The 18027-nt window shown below is 44.8% G+C and overlaps 1 protein-coding gene across 1 annotated transcript in view; it reads right to left on the minus strand.

Annotated features, from left to right (window-relative positions):
- The window catches only part of mef2d (myocyte enhancer factor 2d), a 93293-nt gene that overhangs the window by 4872 nt on the left and 70394 nt on the right, over positions 1 to 18027 (minus strand). Inside the window, exons 6-9 of the mRNA XM_040117460.1 lie at positions 11964 to 12142; positions 10566 to 10586; positions 7216 to 7333; positions 6614 to 6785 (exon numbers count right to left, since the gene is read on the minus strand). Coding sequence (XP_039973394.1) covers positions 6614 to 6785; positions 7216 to 7333; positions 10566 to 10586; positions 11964 to 12142 — 490 coding nt within the window. The remainder of the gene's footprint in view (positions 1 to 6613; positions 6786 to 7215; positions 7334 to 10565; positions 10587 to 11963; positions 12143 to 18027) is intronic.

Raw genomic sequence — 18027 nt, forward strand, 5'->3', positions numbered from 1 at the left:
TTTTTTTTTCTTTTGATAGTGAATATCTCTTCTTTTCAGGGCAAACTTTAAAGTTTTGAAACTGAGCTGAGGTTCCTCTGTGCAGCAGATAATTTGGGAAAGCGGCGTGTTGTAGCTGTGTGACTGAAGTGTAGAAAGTACAGTACCAGCAGAGGCCCTCCTCCCTGCCAAAGAGCAAGTTGGACTGAGAGGCCAAGCTGTGGAGGGGAGGTGGAAAAAGAGACAGGCAAGTTTAAAAAAGCTAAAACAGCAGGGAAACAGTCGGACGGAAGCCAGTCATGGTCAGTCCAGACATGGTTACCACAAAAAAAAACAAAAGGCCCAACAGCTGCTTCAGTCACACTGAGATGTTGTTAGAGAGCTGGGTACGGCAGGAAGTGCTAAAGCCTGTGCTGACACAAATTTGATAGTCGTCCACACGCAATGCATTTTTACGGTCAGCACCAATAAAGGTGAAATCTTTGGCTTTCTCTCAAACTGGATCAGGCCAGTGGGGATTCTCAAATGGGGTTTTTCAGACAGGCCACTGGACTTCCCATTATTTGATCTGTTCCCACTTAATGGTTTTACCTGCTATTGCTCCTGTTTGACTGGTGCATCAGGAATGAATTAATGGAACATTTGCAGAATTCAGTGTGACAGTGACTGTTGGACAGATACTGCAAATTTAGTTTTTCCCACTTTTATTTTAAAAATTTATGGGAGCCGAAGTCATCGTCTGTTTGTGAGAATCCAGCACGTTGGGACCATCTGGACGCGGTGACTTCCGACACTCAGCTCTTGATGGCTACATGCTAAGTCTGATATTTTATTGTGCTGTTTCACATGGAACGAGTAACCTGTGACCCGTCTTATATCAGCGCCATGAGCAAACAGGTTATACACTGGGAGCTAAATAAATCTGAAGAATTATTTTCGTCTTCCGTGTGGCAGGAATCTTAATGAAGCTGCTGCTGTTCTTTACAGTGTGGTTTCTAATCTGCAGTCTGGGAAAACGCTGATTCGGCCCGGCAGCCTCTGATAGCATGTGTGCATTGTGCCCCGCCGACAAACACTGTGTCCTGTAAGCAATTTAGCAGTGTTTTTTTTTTTCTTTTCTATTTTTTCTCTTAAACCACAGCTGAGAGAAAAGCCAAGAGAGGGAAGGGAGAGACAGACTGAGAAAGACAAAGTCTGTTTTTGTGGGCGAAAAAAAAAAAGGAATAAAGTGAGGCGAGCACTGGGGAAAAAACTTTATCGGGCAATTAAACACTGTATCCATTCTGTAAGATCCATACAGATAGATTTGTAGCCACGTAAATGGATGAATCAGACAGACAAAACAACACTGATGCAGTAGCAGACGACGTCCCTAAAAGTCGTTATGTTCATTTCCTGCTAAAGTGTCCCAACTGGAGGCCACGTCTGCTGATAATACATCGCCTCAGCGAGGAAACAAACAACGACAGCACATCCTGCGACAGACGGCATCCGGAGAGCACTTCTCTATAAAGAGGCAAGTTTAAGCTGAGAGCCAGGCTCCGCAGGGAGGCGGTTTAGGGGGCAGCCACGACATTAACATTTAGATTGGGGAGTGAGGGGGAAGATGAGAGTCAACAGGTGTACGCCACATTTCACTGAGCCTGACAAAAGAGCAGGAAATAAGCAGGTAGAAGGAAGTAGTGGAAGAAGAATGATCATAAAGGGGGTTGAGAGAGGGTAAGATGACAGAAATCATTTCCTGGTGGAGCCTGCAGCGAGGAAAAGCGCGGGCGACGGTGGAGGCGAGGCTCGCTGCCAAACCGCCAATCACCGTTTGGCTGGAAGGGCTTGCTCGCTCACTGTGAGGCCACGCTGTGATGAAATCAAAAAACAAACCGGAGCAGTCTGGGCTGCAGCGGTGCCCACGTCTGACCATGCTGTCCTAGGATGGCACGATTTTCCGTTCTGCCGAGAAAACAGTTTGGTGTGCTGGGAAAGCTCCCCACATTTCTGTGGCGCTCGCTTGTTTTCGGTGACGCTTATTCCGTCATTCCGATCCCACGCGCAACACAGTAAACCTGCCTGCTGTTCATCCTAGCGTCAGACCTGAGGGTGCTGAAACTCGGCCACAACCAACATCTGGGCTGCACCATCCGGGCTAAATTTAAAACCCTGCTTATTCTGTGGAATCGTGAGTATTGTTCCCAATGTTTTAGGGACTGTCTTCTGGATAAAATCTTTCACCACTTATAGTTCGGGAGGCAACACGGTTAATCTACAGATTTGTTTTCTAGAGACCACAAGTTCCCAGATAGTGATGTCTTCAGATGTCCTGTTTTGTCCAACCTGTACTACAAAACCCAGGGTCGTATCTTTTCAGAGATTTTGCCATTCTTTGCTTCAAAGAATTAAACGGTTAATTGATCATTATTATAATCAAACGTTTCCCAGTCATTTTCTGTCGACTGTTTCGTGGACTCTGCTTTAAGGTCTTGAGAAACAGCACCGACGAAGACTATTTCATCGGGTGAGATTCGTTCAGAAACCAGAATTGAAGAGCTGTTACATGTGACGCTCCAGTCTGTAATTTAGTGGAGAAACAACAGTGGATTCATAGATTAGTCAGTTGTCAGTAAGTTAAATGATTGTTTAGGTCATTTATCAGGCAAAAATGCCAACATTCACTGATTCAAGCTTCTCAAATTTTCTTAAGGATTTCTATCATTGTCAAATGTACCTGGGTTTTGGACTGTTGGTTGTAAAAAAACAAGCAATTTAAAGATGTCATTTTAGACTCTGGGAGCACGATTGGCATTGTTGGAACTTTTTCTCCCCCCTCAACAGATGAATAAGTAATAAAAAGGACCATTAGCTGTGGTTACTGTCCTGCTGTAGTCTTCGGGATACGGGTGATGTGACCAAAACTCGAACACCTAACAGGGGAAGCGAGCGCTGGCTGCTTTTTCAAAGTCTCTGAGTGGTTTTTAAGGGATCTGTTTGCCGAAGGATTTCCTACGGTCTGGACGGCAATTTGTTAACATTTACAGGGCGAAGAAGAGTTTTGCTGTGTATCAGCTGGTGGTGAGTGTTAACTGTATACCGCTTTTTCAAAGATGCTCAGCCCCCTGGAGTCACAGCTGTTGTATACAGTAGCAAACGACCTATTATCACATTTCCATAGACATTTTTCAGATTGTCAGGCAGAGAAACAAATAACAGGCTCTCTCCTGACAGCTGCCATTATTCTAATTATCTTCGTCTTTTTAAAAAAAACAAAACACATTTCTGTTATTTTGAAATCTTATTTTTTGTGATGGAGATTCTGAACAGCTGCACATTCCCTTAAATTAACTCTACGCCGAGATACATTAGAAGCTGTGATCGCTCCAAACAAAAGGGTAGCAGCGTTTAGGGGCTTCTCACACGTTAAATTCTCATTTCATCTTGTGTAGCATAAATTAACGCAAAAAGACCAGACCGAAGAATGTTCAAGCCTATTATCCGATCATCAAGTGCCAAACTGTATTTCCTTTAACGTTATCTAAATCTGAATAACTGGCTTTGACAGCTAAGCAACATCTAAATCTGTTTTTTTTTTCCTTTTTTTCTAGTCATGCTACTGTAGGCATTTCAAGCCTACGCGTATCTGAGGAATTGAACCTTGCGTGTGACTGTCACCTGAGAGTGACAGCTAAATGGCTGAGAAGTAAAATTTTAATGCCGTAAGCATGTCGCTGGCGCACAGCTGTGCACTGGTTCGGTGTCTGGGACTGAAAGCAGCACCCAGAGACTCCTTTTATTCCGGAGCCTAACGAGGCGCCGTCGCCGTCACACTGAAGCATCTTCCTCTTTGCTGGTGACACTTCCAAAGAGCTTCAGATCTAGGCTTTGAGGTGGCATGAAAACTCTTACAACCACACGAGTAAACTGATAATCTGGGGGGGGGTGCTTTTGCTTCAGCAGAACTGAAAGAGCAATGAAGTGCAGACACAGCAAAGCAACAACTGGCATCACATCCAACATACAAACGAAAAGACACAATGGTTTAATATCATGTTTGTCATGTAATTGTGTCTGTTCTGTAATTTCTTCAGGTTATTTTGTGACTTCGGCTCCTAACTGAGCCTGCGAGCAGCAATAATGACTTGACAGATAAAAGGCAATGGCAGAGCCGCATAGAACTAGATGCTATCATGTCATTCACCTCAGGTTAGCAGCAAAATTGGAGATGCAGTTAACCATCTCCGCATTCTGTTTCTCTGCACCCCACATGCTGTGGAGAAAAAGGGGGAGGGAGGACAAAACAAGAGGCAGTTACAAGCTGCTCCCCCATCCACAGGTTAGCCTAGCACAGCCAGACTGGTCACACAGAGACTTAGCGGCGATGGCTAAACTGCTCAAGCACGTTCAGCTCCGTACGCATACGAGTAATTTGGCTTACTTTTACTTTTGGAGATGTAACATTTCTTACCGAAAGGCAGCTCCCAACTATGGCAATGTACCAACAGAGAGCAGACAAAATAATGTACACACACCTCGTTGGAAAGAACTTAAACTGTGAAGTAACTTTCTGACAGAAACACTGACAAAGGCCAGTTCTGTTACCACCATTATACGGAATCAACAACTAAAAAAAAATGGCTCATCAGTCAGTTTTTTTTGAGTTTTCAAAAAAAAACATGAGACGCCTAAAAATTTTTTTTTTTTTTTTTTTTTTTTTTTTTTTAAACAGAGGATATATGACAAAAATTATTTGTCAAAAAAAAAGCCTTTTTGAAATTTTTATAGACCATACAGACAGACAAAATGGGATAAAATCAGTGGAGGGCAGTGGACACAAATTCAAGTTGACAAATGTGTTGGCATTTTAGCTCATATGGGCCACGTTTCTGGTAGGATGTGGTGGGGAATTAGCTATTACAAAGTTCAAGTCCTCTTTCATCTGTAGTTCACCTGCATGCTTCCGTATGGCGACGTTAAGAGAAGCTGCGCAGATTTACCTGAGGGGCCTCGATCTCTGTGAAGACAGGTATAACATGGAGGTTGGGAGGGCTTAGTTGAAAACCGCCTGACGTTTAAGAGGCGCCGTGAGTCGATCCTCACTGCGTTACTCAGAGCACTTCTGAAGTCTGAAGTATAGTAACTGCTCACTAGGAACACCGGAGGCTAAACTAGATGTTTATGGCCCTGGGCAGCCACACAACTGTTTTCACTTGTCGAGTTTATTAAAAACTCACGGTCTGTTCGTTTTATTGAGGACGCTGTGGGAGTTCACTTCTGTGAACTTGGAGTAGACTTGTATCACAGCATGCACAGCTCTCACTTTGTAGCAAATTAAGTTTAACGTTTTTTTTTTTCCCAGGCCTGAAATTCACCACTTAGATCTCTAAGATGTGATCGATCGATCAATCGACCCGCTGGCCATGGAGCATCCATCAACTTCCCAGCCTTACGGTCTGATCTTGGCGAGCACTTTGGTAATTTATCTACTGTACGTCTCCATGGTGTTTAAAACAAAAGGTATAATATCTTTTGATACTTATAAATAAGATAAACATAGATCTGAGAGTCTAAATCTAATATTTGTCATTCACAGCAACGAACAGTTAAGTGAAATAAAATTATTTGGCAACTATTTTGATAATTGATTAATCATTCAAGTCATTTTTCAAGAAAAAATGCTGAGCTTCCAGAAGAATTTGCTGCTTTTCTTGGTCTTGCATCATAGTAAACTGAATATTTTGGGTTTTGTACTTAGTGTAACGATAGAGCAAGAAAAGAATGGGAGGATCAAGCAATGATGAAAATTACTTTTCACATTTTTTCTTGGACAGTTAAAGTTGTACATTGGTGCACTGCGTCCTCCCGTTTTTGGAAGTGCGGATTCCGGAGTTCAACGTGCCAAAGTTGTGAGTGTTCAGAGAGGCCTATGGTCCTGAGGAGAGGAAATAACTGGAAACACCTGTGTGGGTGGGCCATAGGTGCGGTAGCATGCCCGGGCTCTGCTAGTAGCAGGGGCAACAGGGCCACCTACCGCATATCACAAGTGGGCTTGGGCTCAATTTTGCTTTAAGGTCACAACAGAGGCAACTTTCCAAAGCTGGCCGGAAGAGCTCTCTCAGGGTATTCAGACTGACTGGGGGGGCACCTGAGCCAACCGACTCATTTAATAACTCATTGAAGTCGTCCTGTTTCTACCCTTAAGAGAAAATTTGTTCAAAAACTGACATCACATCCTTTGCTATTATTTAGCAGTTGGCTAAATAAGAAGGTTCCTGAAATACTTTTTTTGAGGTTGTGTGCCAGTCCAGCTCAAACAGTTTCAAAAACACAGCATGTCTGTGTGTCACGGCTAGCGGCCTGGCCTCTCTTCCGGGAGCTAAATCAGAGTGGGGTGGGAGTGGGAGCGGGAGCGGGGGCGGGGGTGGGGGTTTCTAGGTCACCACATAGAGGAATCAACCGCAGCTGGGGTGATGCTACAGCTTCGTACGAGAGAGATGCTTCCAGTGTTTTATGTGCATGAATCAGCTGACATGCACGACGCTTGTAAAAACGTCTACTGGCCGGTTGTTTACGGGGCAAGTCCAAAGGTCGGGAAACTGGCAAATCAATCTCATGTATGTATTGGTTACAGGAAGAAAAAGGAGCTTACACCAAGTTACTGAGCGACGCCAGGCTCAGCTGCTGCGGCTGCTGCTGCTGCTGCTGCTGCTGAGAGACTGCTGGTTGCTGTTGCTGTTGCCAGGCAGCCATGTTGCCAGGCACCAGCCCCGGTGGTGTGAACGTCTGGAGCGCTGTGAGATCCGCACTCGTCAGCTGGTACTCTGAGATTGAGGGATGGAGGGAGAGGCACATGGGTGAGAAAGAAAGAGAAAGGAGGTGGAGAGCCGGGGGGGGGGGATTGTTTTACATCATACAACTTTTTGGTGCATCAATATTAATCAGGGCTAATCCATATTAATGGAGACCTTTGAAGTGGAATCATTCCAGAAGCTCTCACACAATGAACAAAGTGAATATTCATAGTGGTTTGTGGCATCACACTGGGATGTTTTCAAGTTTTTCCACGACACAAGATTTTCATGACATAATGCCGACTGTATCTCTCACTCGACTTGATGTTATATCTTTTATTTTTTTCTTTCTTGAAATCCAGTCCCTGGATGTAGGAGCTCCCTTCCTGCACTGATTGGGTTTGAGCTGCTAAGATTTCCCGTCTTGCTGCGGGGGGCAGTGCTGCCTTTGCTGTCTTACCAGTGTTGTAGGCCGTCTGCATGCCGGAGAAGGGCGCTAGGAGACTGGGTGTTGCCACGGAGACCACTGGCGTGGTGAGCGGCTGTGCCACCTGGGATCCGCCTAGCCGCTGAGCATTCTGGGAAGACAGAGAGATGGACGGAGGGAGTTGAACGCTGGGAGACTGAAAGAGGTGAATGCTGCCACGGCGGTTCTAAGAATAGAGTCGGGGGGGCCTTAAGGGGGGCAGAGGGTTTTCTAGGGGGTCTCCAGCTATATGGAGAACAGTTGGATGACACGAGAATTGAACGTATAAAAATGTATATGCACAGTGTAGTTGATGCCAAAGCTCGATTTTTTTTTCTGGCAGTCTGGCACTGGTGTGATTCTAACTGAAAGGCTTTGGTGTCAAAATGTTAGAAATTCTGGATTAAATGCTCAGAATTTGAAAACTCTGCGTCTGTGTAAAGATTCCTGCAAAAGATGCCGAAACGTCCGTGTAAAATTTCAAACCCAGCTTTCTTTCTTTCCTGGATCCTCGGATCCAGTGTTGTGACTCCGTGTCGTGAGAAAACCTGGTCGGGTTCCACAACTAATCGGCTCTTTTTCTCCTTATAAGGGCTGAGTGTAGGAGTTCACGGCACATGACTTCATCCATTTTCAACAGCAATAATGATAATGGTTAGCATGTGCTTTCCACTGTACAGCCGAGTGGATGCAGGGACCTTTGTAATGTGACTGAGAACAATTTAATTACACTGTTACTACTGAAATATTTCAACATAAACACAGCTTGTTCTGATTCTAGTTTAAATAAAAACAAAATACATTATCCATGATATAATCGTACCCGCTGCTTTACAAAGCCATAGTGCAGCAACTTTCAACCCTCAGTTTTCCTGCCACATTTGAAGTTTTGTTGGCAGACTAAACAAAGAAAAATATTCCAAAACAAATCCAACTGAGCCTCAATAACGATGTCTGATATATTAAACAGTTACATCACTTCACTTTGTGTGTGTGGGGCCGCGGAAGATGTTTATTCATCGTGCCACAGACAGAAAAGTTTCCGCTCCCTGCGAGAAGATCCAAACACCTCAGTTCTCTCCGAGGCGTTTAACTTTTTCTGTGACACTTTAACATCGGCGCGCAAGATGAGAAGTGTCTCGCATCTTAAGGTGGCGTTGGCACGGCAACGCTGTCGCCAGGCCCGGGCGCGCGTGTTATACAGCGTCACGGTGGAAGGTGTTATGAGAGGCATCGCTGTGCCGGAGAATCATGCTGACAGGAACGCATGCATCGACAAGGCTGACAGAGGAGAGACGAGTGGGGATGAGAGTGTGTGTGTGTGTTTGTGTTGGAGAAGTAAGTGCATAAATGTGTACAGAGAGGTATGCGAGGAATTAATACACAATGTGAGGTGTGTGTTTGTTGTGGAACGTCTGTGTATATTTATCCAGAAAAATATGCATGAACACGTCAGCATGCATGTGAGTACGTGTATGGTGTGCGTGTGTGTGAAGGAGTGAAGGGGTCAGCGTGTCAGACTCCAACATGTCCTCCTGTGCTCCACGTTGGGGGCTTTGTGATCTTTTCTTCGCTCCGATTCTCAGAGCACTGACACTCAGATGAGAGCAAACATGCACATGCTGAGCGGCCTTCACACACAGCGGCGAGTCACCTGGTTGCTCCGGTTCCCTCGACATTTGCTCCGTAGTGTGTTTGTGTCGCACAAATGCAACTTTAAGCTGGACTCGGACGTCCATATACATTTTTTTTTAAACGATTCTTGTCAATTAGCTTTTTTTAATGTCTGGACCTGCTCTACATGAAAAGTGCCCCGAGATAACCTCTGTTATGAGTTGGCGCTTTATAAAGAAAATGAATTTAATTGAATTGATATGAAAATGATGATTGAAATGTCATATTGTTTCACAGTAAAAAGCTGGTTAAGAGGGTCAAGAGTGCGGCGGGAGGGGCAGGCTATTGACAAACAACATAATCTGCCGGCGCTTCAACGAGCTTTGAGGGTCTGATTCCCACTAAACCCCCTCGTGTATAAAATGCATTTGTGGTACTCAAGAGTTGTTTTTGTTTTAATAATCAGGAAAGTCCAAGTCAAGAAGCAGTTTGACATTTTGGGAAAATTTGCTAATTCGCTTTGTTGCCAAGAGTTAGATGAGATGACTGATACCGATCTGACGTCTGTTTGCTAAGTATGACGCACGGCCAGGAAATAGTTTGATGCAATAACTCTGCCTTAGAACGCTGAGTTGTCCTTATTATGGTTTGTGTACAGATTGAACAAACGAGATACAACATGTTAAATTATTCAACTTTTGAGGTGCAGATGGACGGATTTTGTTAGTGTTGGACAGGGCCAGGCTAGCTGTTCCCACCTGTTTCCAGTCTTTACGCTACGCTAACAGGGTAGCCTCATATTGCATCTTAGCAAGCAATATGAGGCTACCGCTAGCCAGCTGCTGGTGTGGTGGCGTCATATTTAGCATACAGACGTTAGAGTGGTATCAATCTTCTCATCTGACTCTCCAGATTCCTTAAAGTCTTCCAAAGCAAATTCCAATAACGCTACCTTTTGATTTTAAAACTGTGTTAATAGCATTTTTTTCCGTATAATTGAGACCGAGCGTCAACATCGGCGGAGTTACTGTCCATGTTCCACAGCTAAAACCCACCTTTTCAGACTGTTTTTGGTTTTTTATTTAAAAGGGATACAATCCCGGTTTAGGAAGATATCTAGCTCTCGCTTCTACGTGGTTTGATTGGACTTTTTCAAAATTGTAAATCGCCTTTGCTAAATGAATGTAATGGAATATAAAAATCCTTTCGGTGCATATGCCTAATAATTCAATATGCATGTACGTGGCCATGAGAGACCTGCCTGTGTTCTTTATTCGGTGTTGTTCTGGAATAACCAGATAGACTTGAAGTTCAAGTCGAGTCTTTCAGGAGTCAAATGTCAACCAAATCAAATCTCACAGCAACTGAGTTCAAATCAAGTCTCAAGTCCTCCTGTTTTTTTGACTAGACTCAAGTCTACAGCTCCGACGCGACTCCGAGAGGTCTGAAATAAAAACAGGTAAACCTGCCGGAGGCCAGCCTGTAGCGAACCAGTGCAACCAGGTGATTTGTCCGCTCTCTGTGAGTTGCTCCGATGCTCCGAGTTCACCGTGTGCTCTGACGTCTTTAACGGCTTTACTTCTACCCTTGTCACAGCACTGGTGCCACTGAGTCAACCCCTGGTGAGATGCATTTGCTGAGGGTGTCACACTCATGCTCGGTGAGATCACACAGGGATCGACACCACATCCTGGAGGCTAAAAGTCTAGAAGTCTATTCACCTCACTCACCAACTCCAGCTCTTCCTCTGTCTGCCACGGTCGATGGAGGGGGAGGGGGAAGGGGGGGGGGGGGGTGAAAAACAGAGGACGGTTACATTTCTACAACAACTAACTGCAGTAAAATGTGAACATTACAAAGAACTTCACCTAAAGTCTGCGGGACAATGATGTTTAGAGCGATGCCTGTAGCGATACTTTTACATGTGTGTTGCTGGAAGTAGTCGAGTCTAGAGTTTGACTCCTCAGCAATAAAGTCAAAATGCAGCCAAACCGATCAATGGCTGAGTGAAGGGGAACGACTGGATCCAGATGTTGAATCGCACAGCAGCAGGAAGACACATTCACATCGCTACAACATTTACATGTGAAAGAAGTCTGTTTGGGATTTGTCTATGGATATGTGACTTCTAATTGCCAAGTTAACTTTGATGTACACTACATTTACATAGATCTTACTTTTTTGGGGTGTTTTTTTGTTTAAAGGTTTCTGGCTGTAGAAATCTAATCTAATCTAATCAAGGCCTTTAAGTTGCCGTATCAGGTGACTTGTTGTGACCTGCATTACTGGGCAATTAATCAAATCAAGATAAAAAATAAATAAATAAATAAATAAAATAAAATAAAATAAAAACTTTGACCACTGCTGAGCAAACACTGCAAATTTAGCAGCGTCAGAAGTCTGACCCAAAACAAATAGAAAATGTTACCGCAGCTATCGGCACTGCCGTCACACGGCCGTGCTGTGACAGAAATAAAGACGGAGTGGTCGCTAAGCTAAAGCGGTCCACGACTAAACTGGAAGTGGGTCAAGGGGACGTCAAAGCCAAATGCATTCCATGATATTACACCGTCGAATGCAACAGATCTTCCCCGCGAAAGTGACGCATGGAGACCCCGAGGCAGCTGTTAAAGGCCGACACTCACCGTATTCTACTGCACGAGTACTGAGCTGTTCCGGGTTTCATGTCAAAATAGCGCTGATTTTGGTAGCATATTTAAAAACTGTAAATTCATTCAGCCTGGGGCATTATAATTCTTATGTCAAACAAGTGTTTTTTTCCAAATGGAGAGAGACAGACTATCTGCCCATAATTTGTATGACAGGCCAGGAAAAATTCTACATAGCAGAAAATCGATGAATGTGACAAATTGTCTTGAATCAATCAAAAATGTTCCACTGAGAATCTCTTCTTTTCTGCCTGGTTATGAGCCATGTTACCGACCAGGCTTTAATCGGATACAAGATCTTTAAACCATCAGATCGTTTGTCAGGAAATCCCGGGTGATTTTGAGTTAGACTGTCATATTCCCGCTCAGTCTGACTACATTCTCCGTCCAGTCCCCTGTGAGTTTGGACCCTTTTTTTTTTTGTCCCCGTGCGGTTGCCGTAGTCCCCATTTTCCTCACCAGCTGCATGAGGCTCTTGCCGCTCTGCGAGGTGATGACCCTCAGGTCCGGCTTGCGGCTGTTGACCATCTGAGGGCTGGGCGGAGGCGGAGACTTAGCTGGGACTACTTTCCCCAGGCTGTTGCCGTTGGATACGGAGAGGAGGCCCGGCGAGGCCCTGGCACTGATGTAGCCGTTAGCTGGAGAGACACCGAGAGAGACAGAGAGAAATATAGTGAAGAGGGAGGGGTAGAGGAGGCCGTGCGGTTGTCTGTTTTGATCTGTGAACTATGTCTTTAATTGTCTGACTGGGTGTGTGTATTCGGCCCTTTGTGTGTGTGCGTGCCGTGTGTCTGCGTGTTCTCATTAGCGAGTTGGATGGCTCCGTCGCACCACATGCTCCTCATCGTGTCCGCAGCTCAAACAGTGTTTTTTTGGCGGCGCTCTGATTTTCTGCCGCTCCTCGACATGAAAACCGTGTCAAGCTCTCTCCAGAACTATTTCATTTGCACCCTCTCTACATTTTCCCCCTTTTGTTTCAGTTGTCTCGGCGCTTGATGAAAACAAACACACACAATTGCCCCTGGACTCTTTCCATCTTACACTGCAAAAAATATCCTTCTGACTCCAGTCAGCCCGGATTATTATTGTTAAGCAACTGAGTCTTGTTTTCTTATAACAAGTGAAACCTCATATAATGTGGTGACATTATTTCAACGTGCTTCTAATATAACAGTTATTGGCGCTTCCTGTGTATTTGGACCTTGTAAACTACACTTGTGAACTTAATTTCCCATCTGTAGCTGCATAACTGCATGTTATTATTAGCTTATGAGTTTTTTGCCAAACATTTGCCCTGAAATCCTTTTCATGAAATGTGTGCGTTGGACAGAGCCTTTTTTCCCCCTCAAGATTTAATATTTTTGGCATTCTTGCCCTTTAGCCTTGTGTTTCAAAAGCATATTTCCGATTCAGACCAGCCTGTTTCAAGAATTTACTAGAGGTGAGTGCCATTATCTTGAAACCAGACAGAATAGGCCTCAAATACACCTGATGATTCTGGAAAATTCCTGAAACAGCTCGATTTGTTTCGGAGTGATCTCTCTGCACTTTTGTTTCAGTTGTTTTATTATATACTTTTTGTTATTGTCGACATATCAAACGACCAAAACCAACAACGTGATAGTCTCATTGAGATCTCTCAATACTTTCTGACTACCTACCTACTGTCTGTGGCTCTGGCCTCCAAAAGGGTTCACTAATTTCCCAAAACAGCTGCTCACCGTAGTTTTTAGCCAGCGTTACTCAAACAGGAGGAAACAGTGGATTTTTTGGGGATGATTTTCAGCGGCGGTTTACTCCACATTCGGTGCTCTGGTGAGTATTTGGGGCAGCAGGAATCTGTATGCGGGTCTGGGGCAAAATAAACCACAGTGTGTGTGTGTGTGTGTGTGTGTGTGTGTGTGTGTGTGTGTGTGTTCGTGGTACTGAAGGGACATGTCACCCAGGGCAACAGTGCCACTCACGGATGTGTTTTTAAGAGTTTCTGGACAACAGTGGGGCTCCGTGGCTCAGAGGGATAAGATACTGTGTATCAGGCTGCGGATTCATGTACAATACTTAGTAGAAGGAACAATTTACTGTTGGGTTTGGTCTTTTCATGGGATTTATTGACAGCAAGAAAAATATAGAGTGTCACCGGACTTATCCTTTGGAATAAAAAAAGGACTTTTTGCAGTGGGCGCTACTTTTGCTGACTTTCTTTCTCTTTGCCTCTTTCTGGGGTAGATTCCTACGACACGACAGACAAAAATTACAGAGCGTTACGGCGTCTGCTGAACGCGTCCTCCTTTGAAACGGACCAACTGGTCGCTTTCCAAACTCCGACAGCGCAATGCCTCAGTTGCTCTGTGAGAAACAACAATACCCTGCTTCAGTCGAAGAACAGCACATCGGAGTATCAAAGAAATATCGTTAGGTAAAAACGACGCCCCCCCCCCCCCTTTTTAACTGCTTTGTAAGTAACGGAGGTATTTTAATAAGTTATATTAAATCATTGCTTGTTACTTCCTTTAATAAGTAATAAGCTAATATGTTTTGATGCATTTCTTAATGATTTAGCTAGGGTTGGGGCGGGGTTCTGGGTGTCATGACAACAAGGCTCCAGCAGACAGCAGCCTGTCCGTGCTGCTTAGGTTAAAAGAGGACCTTGATTCAAACAGAGACTCAGCCACAGAGTGTAGTAAAGGGGGACAGCGGGGACTTTCCCAGCCCTGACACAGTTACAGACACGGACGCAGACACACACACACACACACACACACACACACACACACACACACACACACACACACACACACACACACACACACACAGAGGCTGTGTTCCCCCTCAGACAGGCAGAGTCAGGGTGTGTGTGATAGCAGATAGCAGTTCTCCATGACGCCGCCTCCAGACGACAGCGGCATGTGACTCTGCTTCATCTCAGTCACACACACTCCAAGGAAACACACACACACACACACAGGCACGCACACACACACACACACAGCCCTTGAACTAAACCTGACAACAACAACAAGTGAACATTACCTCTGCTATCAGCTCAGTGGGAGGGGGTGGGGGGAGAAAGGCGGGAAGGAGAAACTGAAAAGAGGGCTGATGGGGGGGCAAGAGGAGAGAGAGGAGGTTGAAGAGCTGTTCATGTGAAGTTGCTAGTTAGTTAACTCATTATTCATCTTGAATAGTAAATAAATGGAAGCAAAGTTAATATACAAAAGAGTAAAACAGCAGTGGACAGAGTTTTCTGAAAACAGGAAGGAGAAAAGAGGTAGGGAACAAAAAAGGTCTTAGGGAATAAGGCAGGAGGTGGGCAAAGGGAGACGGCTAAAGGGGAGAAGGATGAGGTAAGTAAAACGAGGGTTATTAGGAAAAAAGGCAGTGGAGAAAAAGAGAAGAGGGAGTAGGGGGGAGGATGGGAAGCAAGGAGAACGGGTAGTAAAGGAAGGAGTAGGGATAGAGAGAGGATTTAGGTTATACTGAAGCAGGAAAGGACGGAGAGAAAGAGGAGGAACGGCAAAAAGTGAAGGATGTAGAGAAGGAAAGGAGAAAAGAGGTAGAATATGAGAGAGGGTGAAAAAGGAGGGAAATACAGAATGAGGGGAAGGTAGGAGAGAAAAAAGTAGGAAGTAGGAAATAACAAAGGAACAGAATGATGTAAGGAAGGAAGGAAGAAAACAAGGCAGATAATAAGTGGGGTGGTAGGGGAAAAGGGAAGGAGGTATGGAAGGACAGAAAAGAGTTTGAGAAAGAAAAAAGAGCGGGAAAGAGGTGGTAAAGAAAAAAAGGAAGGGGAAATTGGGAAGGTAGGAAAAGGTAGAGAAAGAAAAAGGAGGAGGCTAGGAAAGAAGAGGGGAAATGAAAACAGTGGGAAAAGAAAAAGAGAAAGAAAGTAGACAATTACAGAAGGAGGTAAGGAAGGAGAAAGGAGGGAAGGATGTAAGGAGGTAGAGAATAATGAAAAGATCTAGGGAGGGTGGGAAGTAGAGGTAGAGAACGAGAGGAGGAGGTAGGGACGAAAGAAAGGAGACAGAAAATAAGAGAAGATTGAAAAGGGAGGGAAATACCAGAGGAGGGAAGGATGGAGGGATGGAGGCAAGAAATGGAAGGGAGGAAGGAAGCAAGGAGCTAGGGAATGACATAAGTAGTGACTGGGAGAGTAGGAGGGAGAAGGTGAAGAGGGTAGGAAAAAAGGAGGGAGAGAGTGGGGTGGAAATTGTTTCCCAGCAGGCATCTGACCAATGAGATCACCTGGGTCCTACTGACGCACGGTGAGCCCTCCCTGCGTCAGGTGCATCTGGGAAATCCTGCAACCCTCCGTGTGTGTGTGTGTGTGGGTGTGTGTTACGTAACGTGCACCAAGCCCATGTGTGCCTCACTGACTGATGGGAATCTGTTGCTGGTGGCGTTTTGTTCATGCTTGTGGGTACAGGAAGAGGGTGGCGGCTTTGTGGTGACCCCCGGGTTACGAGAGTTACGCACAAACACGCACGTAGCGGGAGTGTGTGTGTGTGTGTGTGAGTTTCTGAGTGAAACGCGTCCTGCAGGTGCCCAACAGCAAATCCCCGTACAGAAACCACGGAGTACTGGCATCCGTGTGAGTGTGTGTGTGTGTGTGTGTGTGTGTGTGTTTTCCACTATATTTCACACTATACACGCATTGTTGCTTGGAAGTAAGAGTTCAGACTTTGGGGGGCAACAATAAATTGTGGAAAAATGTAATGTGACAAAGACACAATGTTAACTCCATCTGATGAGTGCTGAGCCTCAAAAGGTGCTTTTGCTTTCTGGCTTAACAACCACCAACGCAGCAGTTCGCTCGCATACCGCCTTAAAAAGTGTCCTGCTTAAAAGGCCCAGTTCACCCAAATTCAAAAAAACAAGCAGTGCTTGAGCTTTGGAGATATCCGTCTCTGATGTTTCTGCCTTTAACCCAACACAACGGAGGTGAATGGCATTTTGTTTTCAGTGCTCAAAGCAGTGACGGGTTACATTTGAAGAACAACAAAGCATCTGTCCTGTAACCGTGTCTTTGTTACTCTGGATTATCCACAGACCTCGGTGTGGACTGTTTTTAATGGAACTACTTCTGCCCATAAAAACCGATGACGGTGAGGTCTGCCGATAATCCAGAGAAACCAAGACACTGTTTCCGGAAGGAGATGTCGACGTTAAAATTCTTAAAAATATCATTCTCCAGTGTCGCCTCTACTGAACTGACAGTGAGGCAGAAATCTGCACCAAGAGGCGCGGCTCGTAGCCGAGGGAAAAACATGCGGGGTTTTTTTGGTTTCTTTTTTGAATCTGGGAGAACTGACCCAAGTCAAAATCTCTTCCTCCGTCTCCAAGTCTAACAACAACCAAATACATTTGGGTTGTTTGGAGAAAGGTTACTACAACCAAGTTCAGATGTTAAGGAGGAAATTCTCCACTAGTCATTTTTTAGTTTTGACTCTATTTTTATGAAGAAAAAGATCTGTTTGTTTTTTTTTTTCCCATTGAAGAGACTGTAGTATTTGTATTTTACAAAAAAACCTACAAGGGAAAGTATTGAACTACACTGCTAAAAGTAAAAAAAAAAAGTTTGTCTTAATTCTGTGTTAAAAATGTTAAAACAAATTTGGACCCTGTATTTTTTATTTTGCCAAATTGCGAGATGACCGTATTAAAATACTGTGTGTGTGTGTGTGTGTGTGTGTGTGTGTGTGCGCGTGTGTTTGTGCTTATGTATGTGAGGTTTACACTGAGTCTGTTGAGGCTTTCACAAATACACTCCTATTCCGAGAGTGTAGTGAGTCACAGGTTTTATTTATATTTGTTTACTGTTTGTATATACTTTTTTTTTTGCCCTTTACATGTGCTCCTCTCTGTGCACGCGTGTATATGTGTGTGTACCTTCAGCGTGTGTGTTAGTGTGTTTGTGCGATGTCTCCTATTACACGGGGCTGGGCGTGGGAATGTGTGGAATGCCGGGTGACGTCAATTGTGACATTCCCGGAGCCCCGAGTCCCCGGACAACAGCTGAGAACGACAGATCCAAGAGAGGAGGAGGACAGGGAGAAAGAGAGGGGAGGAGGAGAGGAGAAAAAGGTTGAAAATGAATGGAAGTGGAAGAGATGGACGGAGGAGGAAGAAGTCACATGAGCAGACAAAAATGGGGAAGAGAAAGAAAGAAAGGGAACAGAAAGATTGGGAGCAGAAATAGAGTGAGACAGAAAAATGGGAGAAATAAGAGAAAGAGGAGACACGCTAGTAGAGAAGAAGAAAAACGAGACGGTGGGGGAGGTTAGGTTGAGAAGGAAATGGACAAGGAGCTGAGAGGCAGAAGAAGAAACAGAGAGAGAGAGAGAGAGAGATAAGGAAAACAGGACAAAGAAAGTGAAGCCGGCTGATCAGGTCACCTGAGCTGCGTTTTGGGATGAGGGGGTTTCGTGTTTCGACACACCAAGGAGTCGTGTCTGCGTTACGGCGAGCTGCAGGGAGCCTGACGGTAACATTCACCCGGGCCGAGGCTCAGGCGCCCATC

The sequence above is a fragment of the Xiphias gladius genome, chromosome 22 (genome assembly GCF_016859285.1).
Source record: "Xiphias gladius isolate SHS-SW01 ecotype Sanya breed wild chromosome 22, ASM1685928v1, whole genome shotgun sequence".
Taxonomy (NCBI): domain Eukaryota; kingdom Metazoa; phylum Chordata; class Actinopteri; order Istiophoriformes; family Xiphiidae; genus Xiphias; species Xiphias gladius.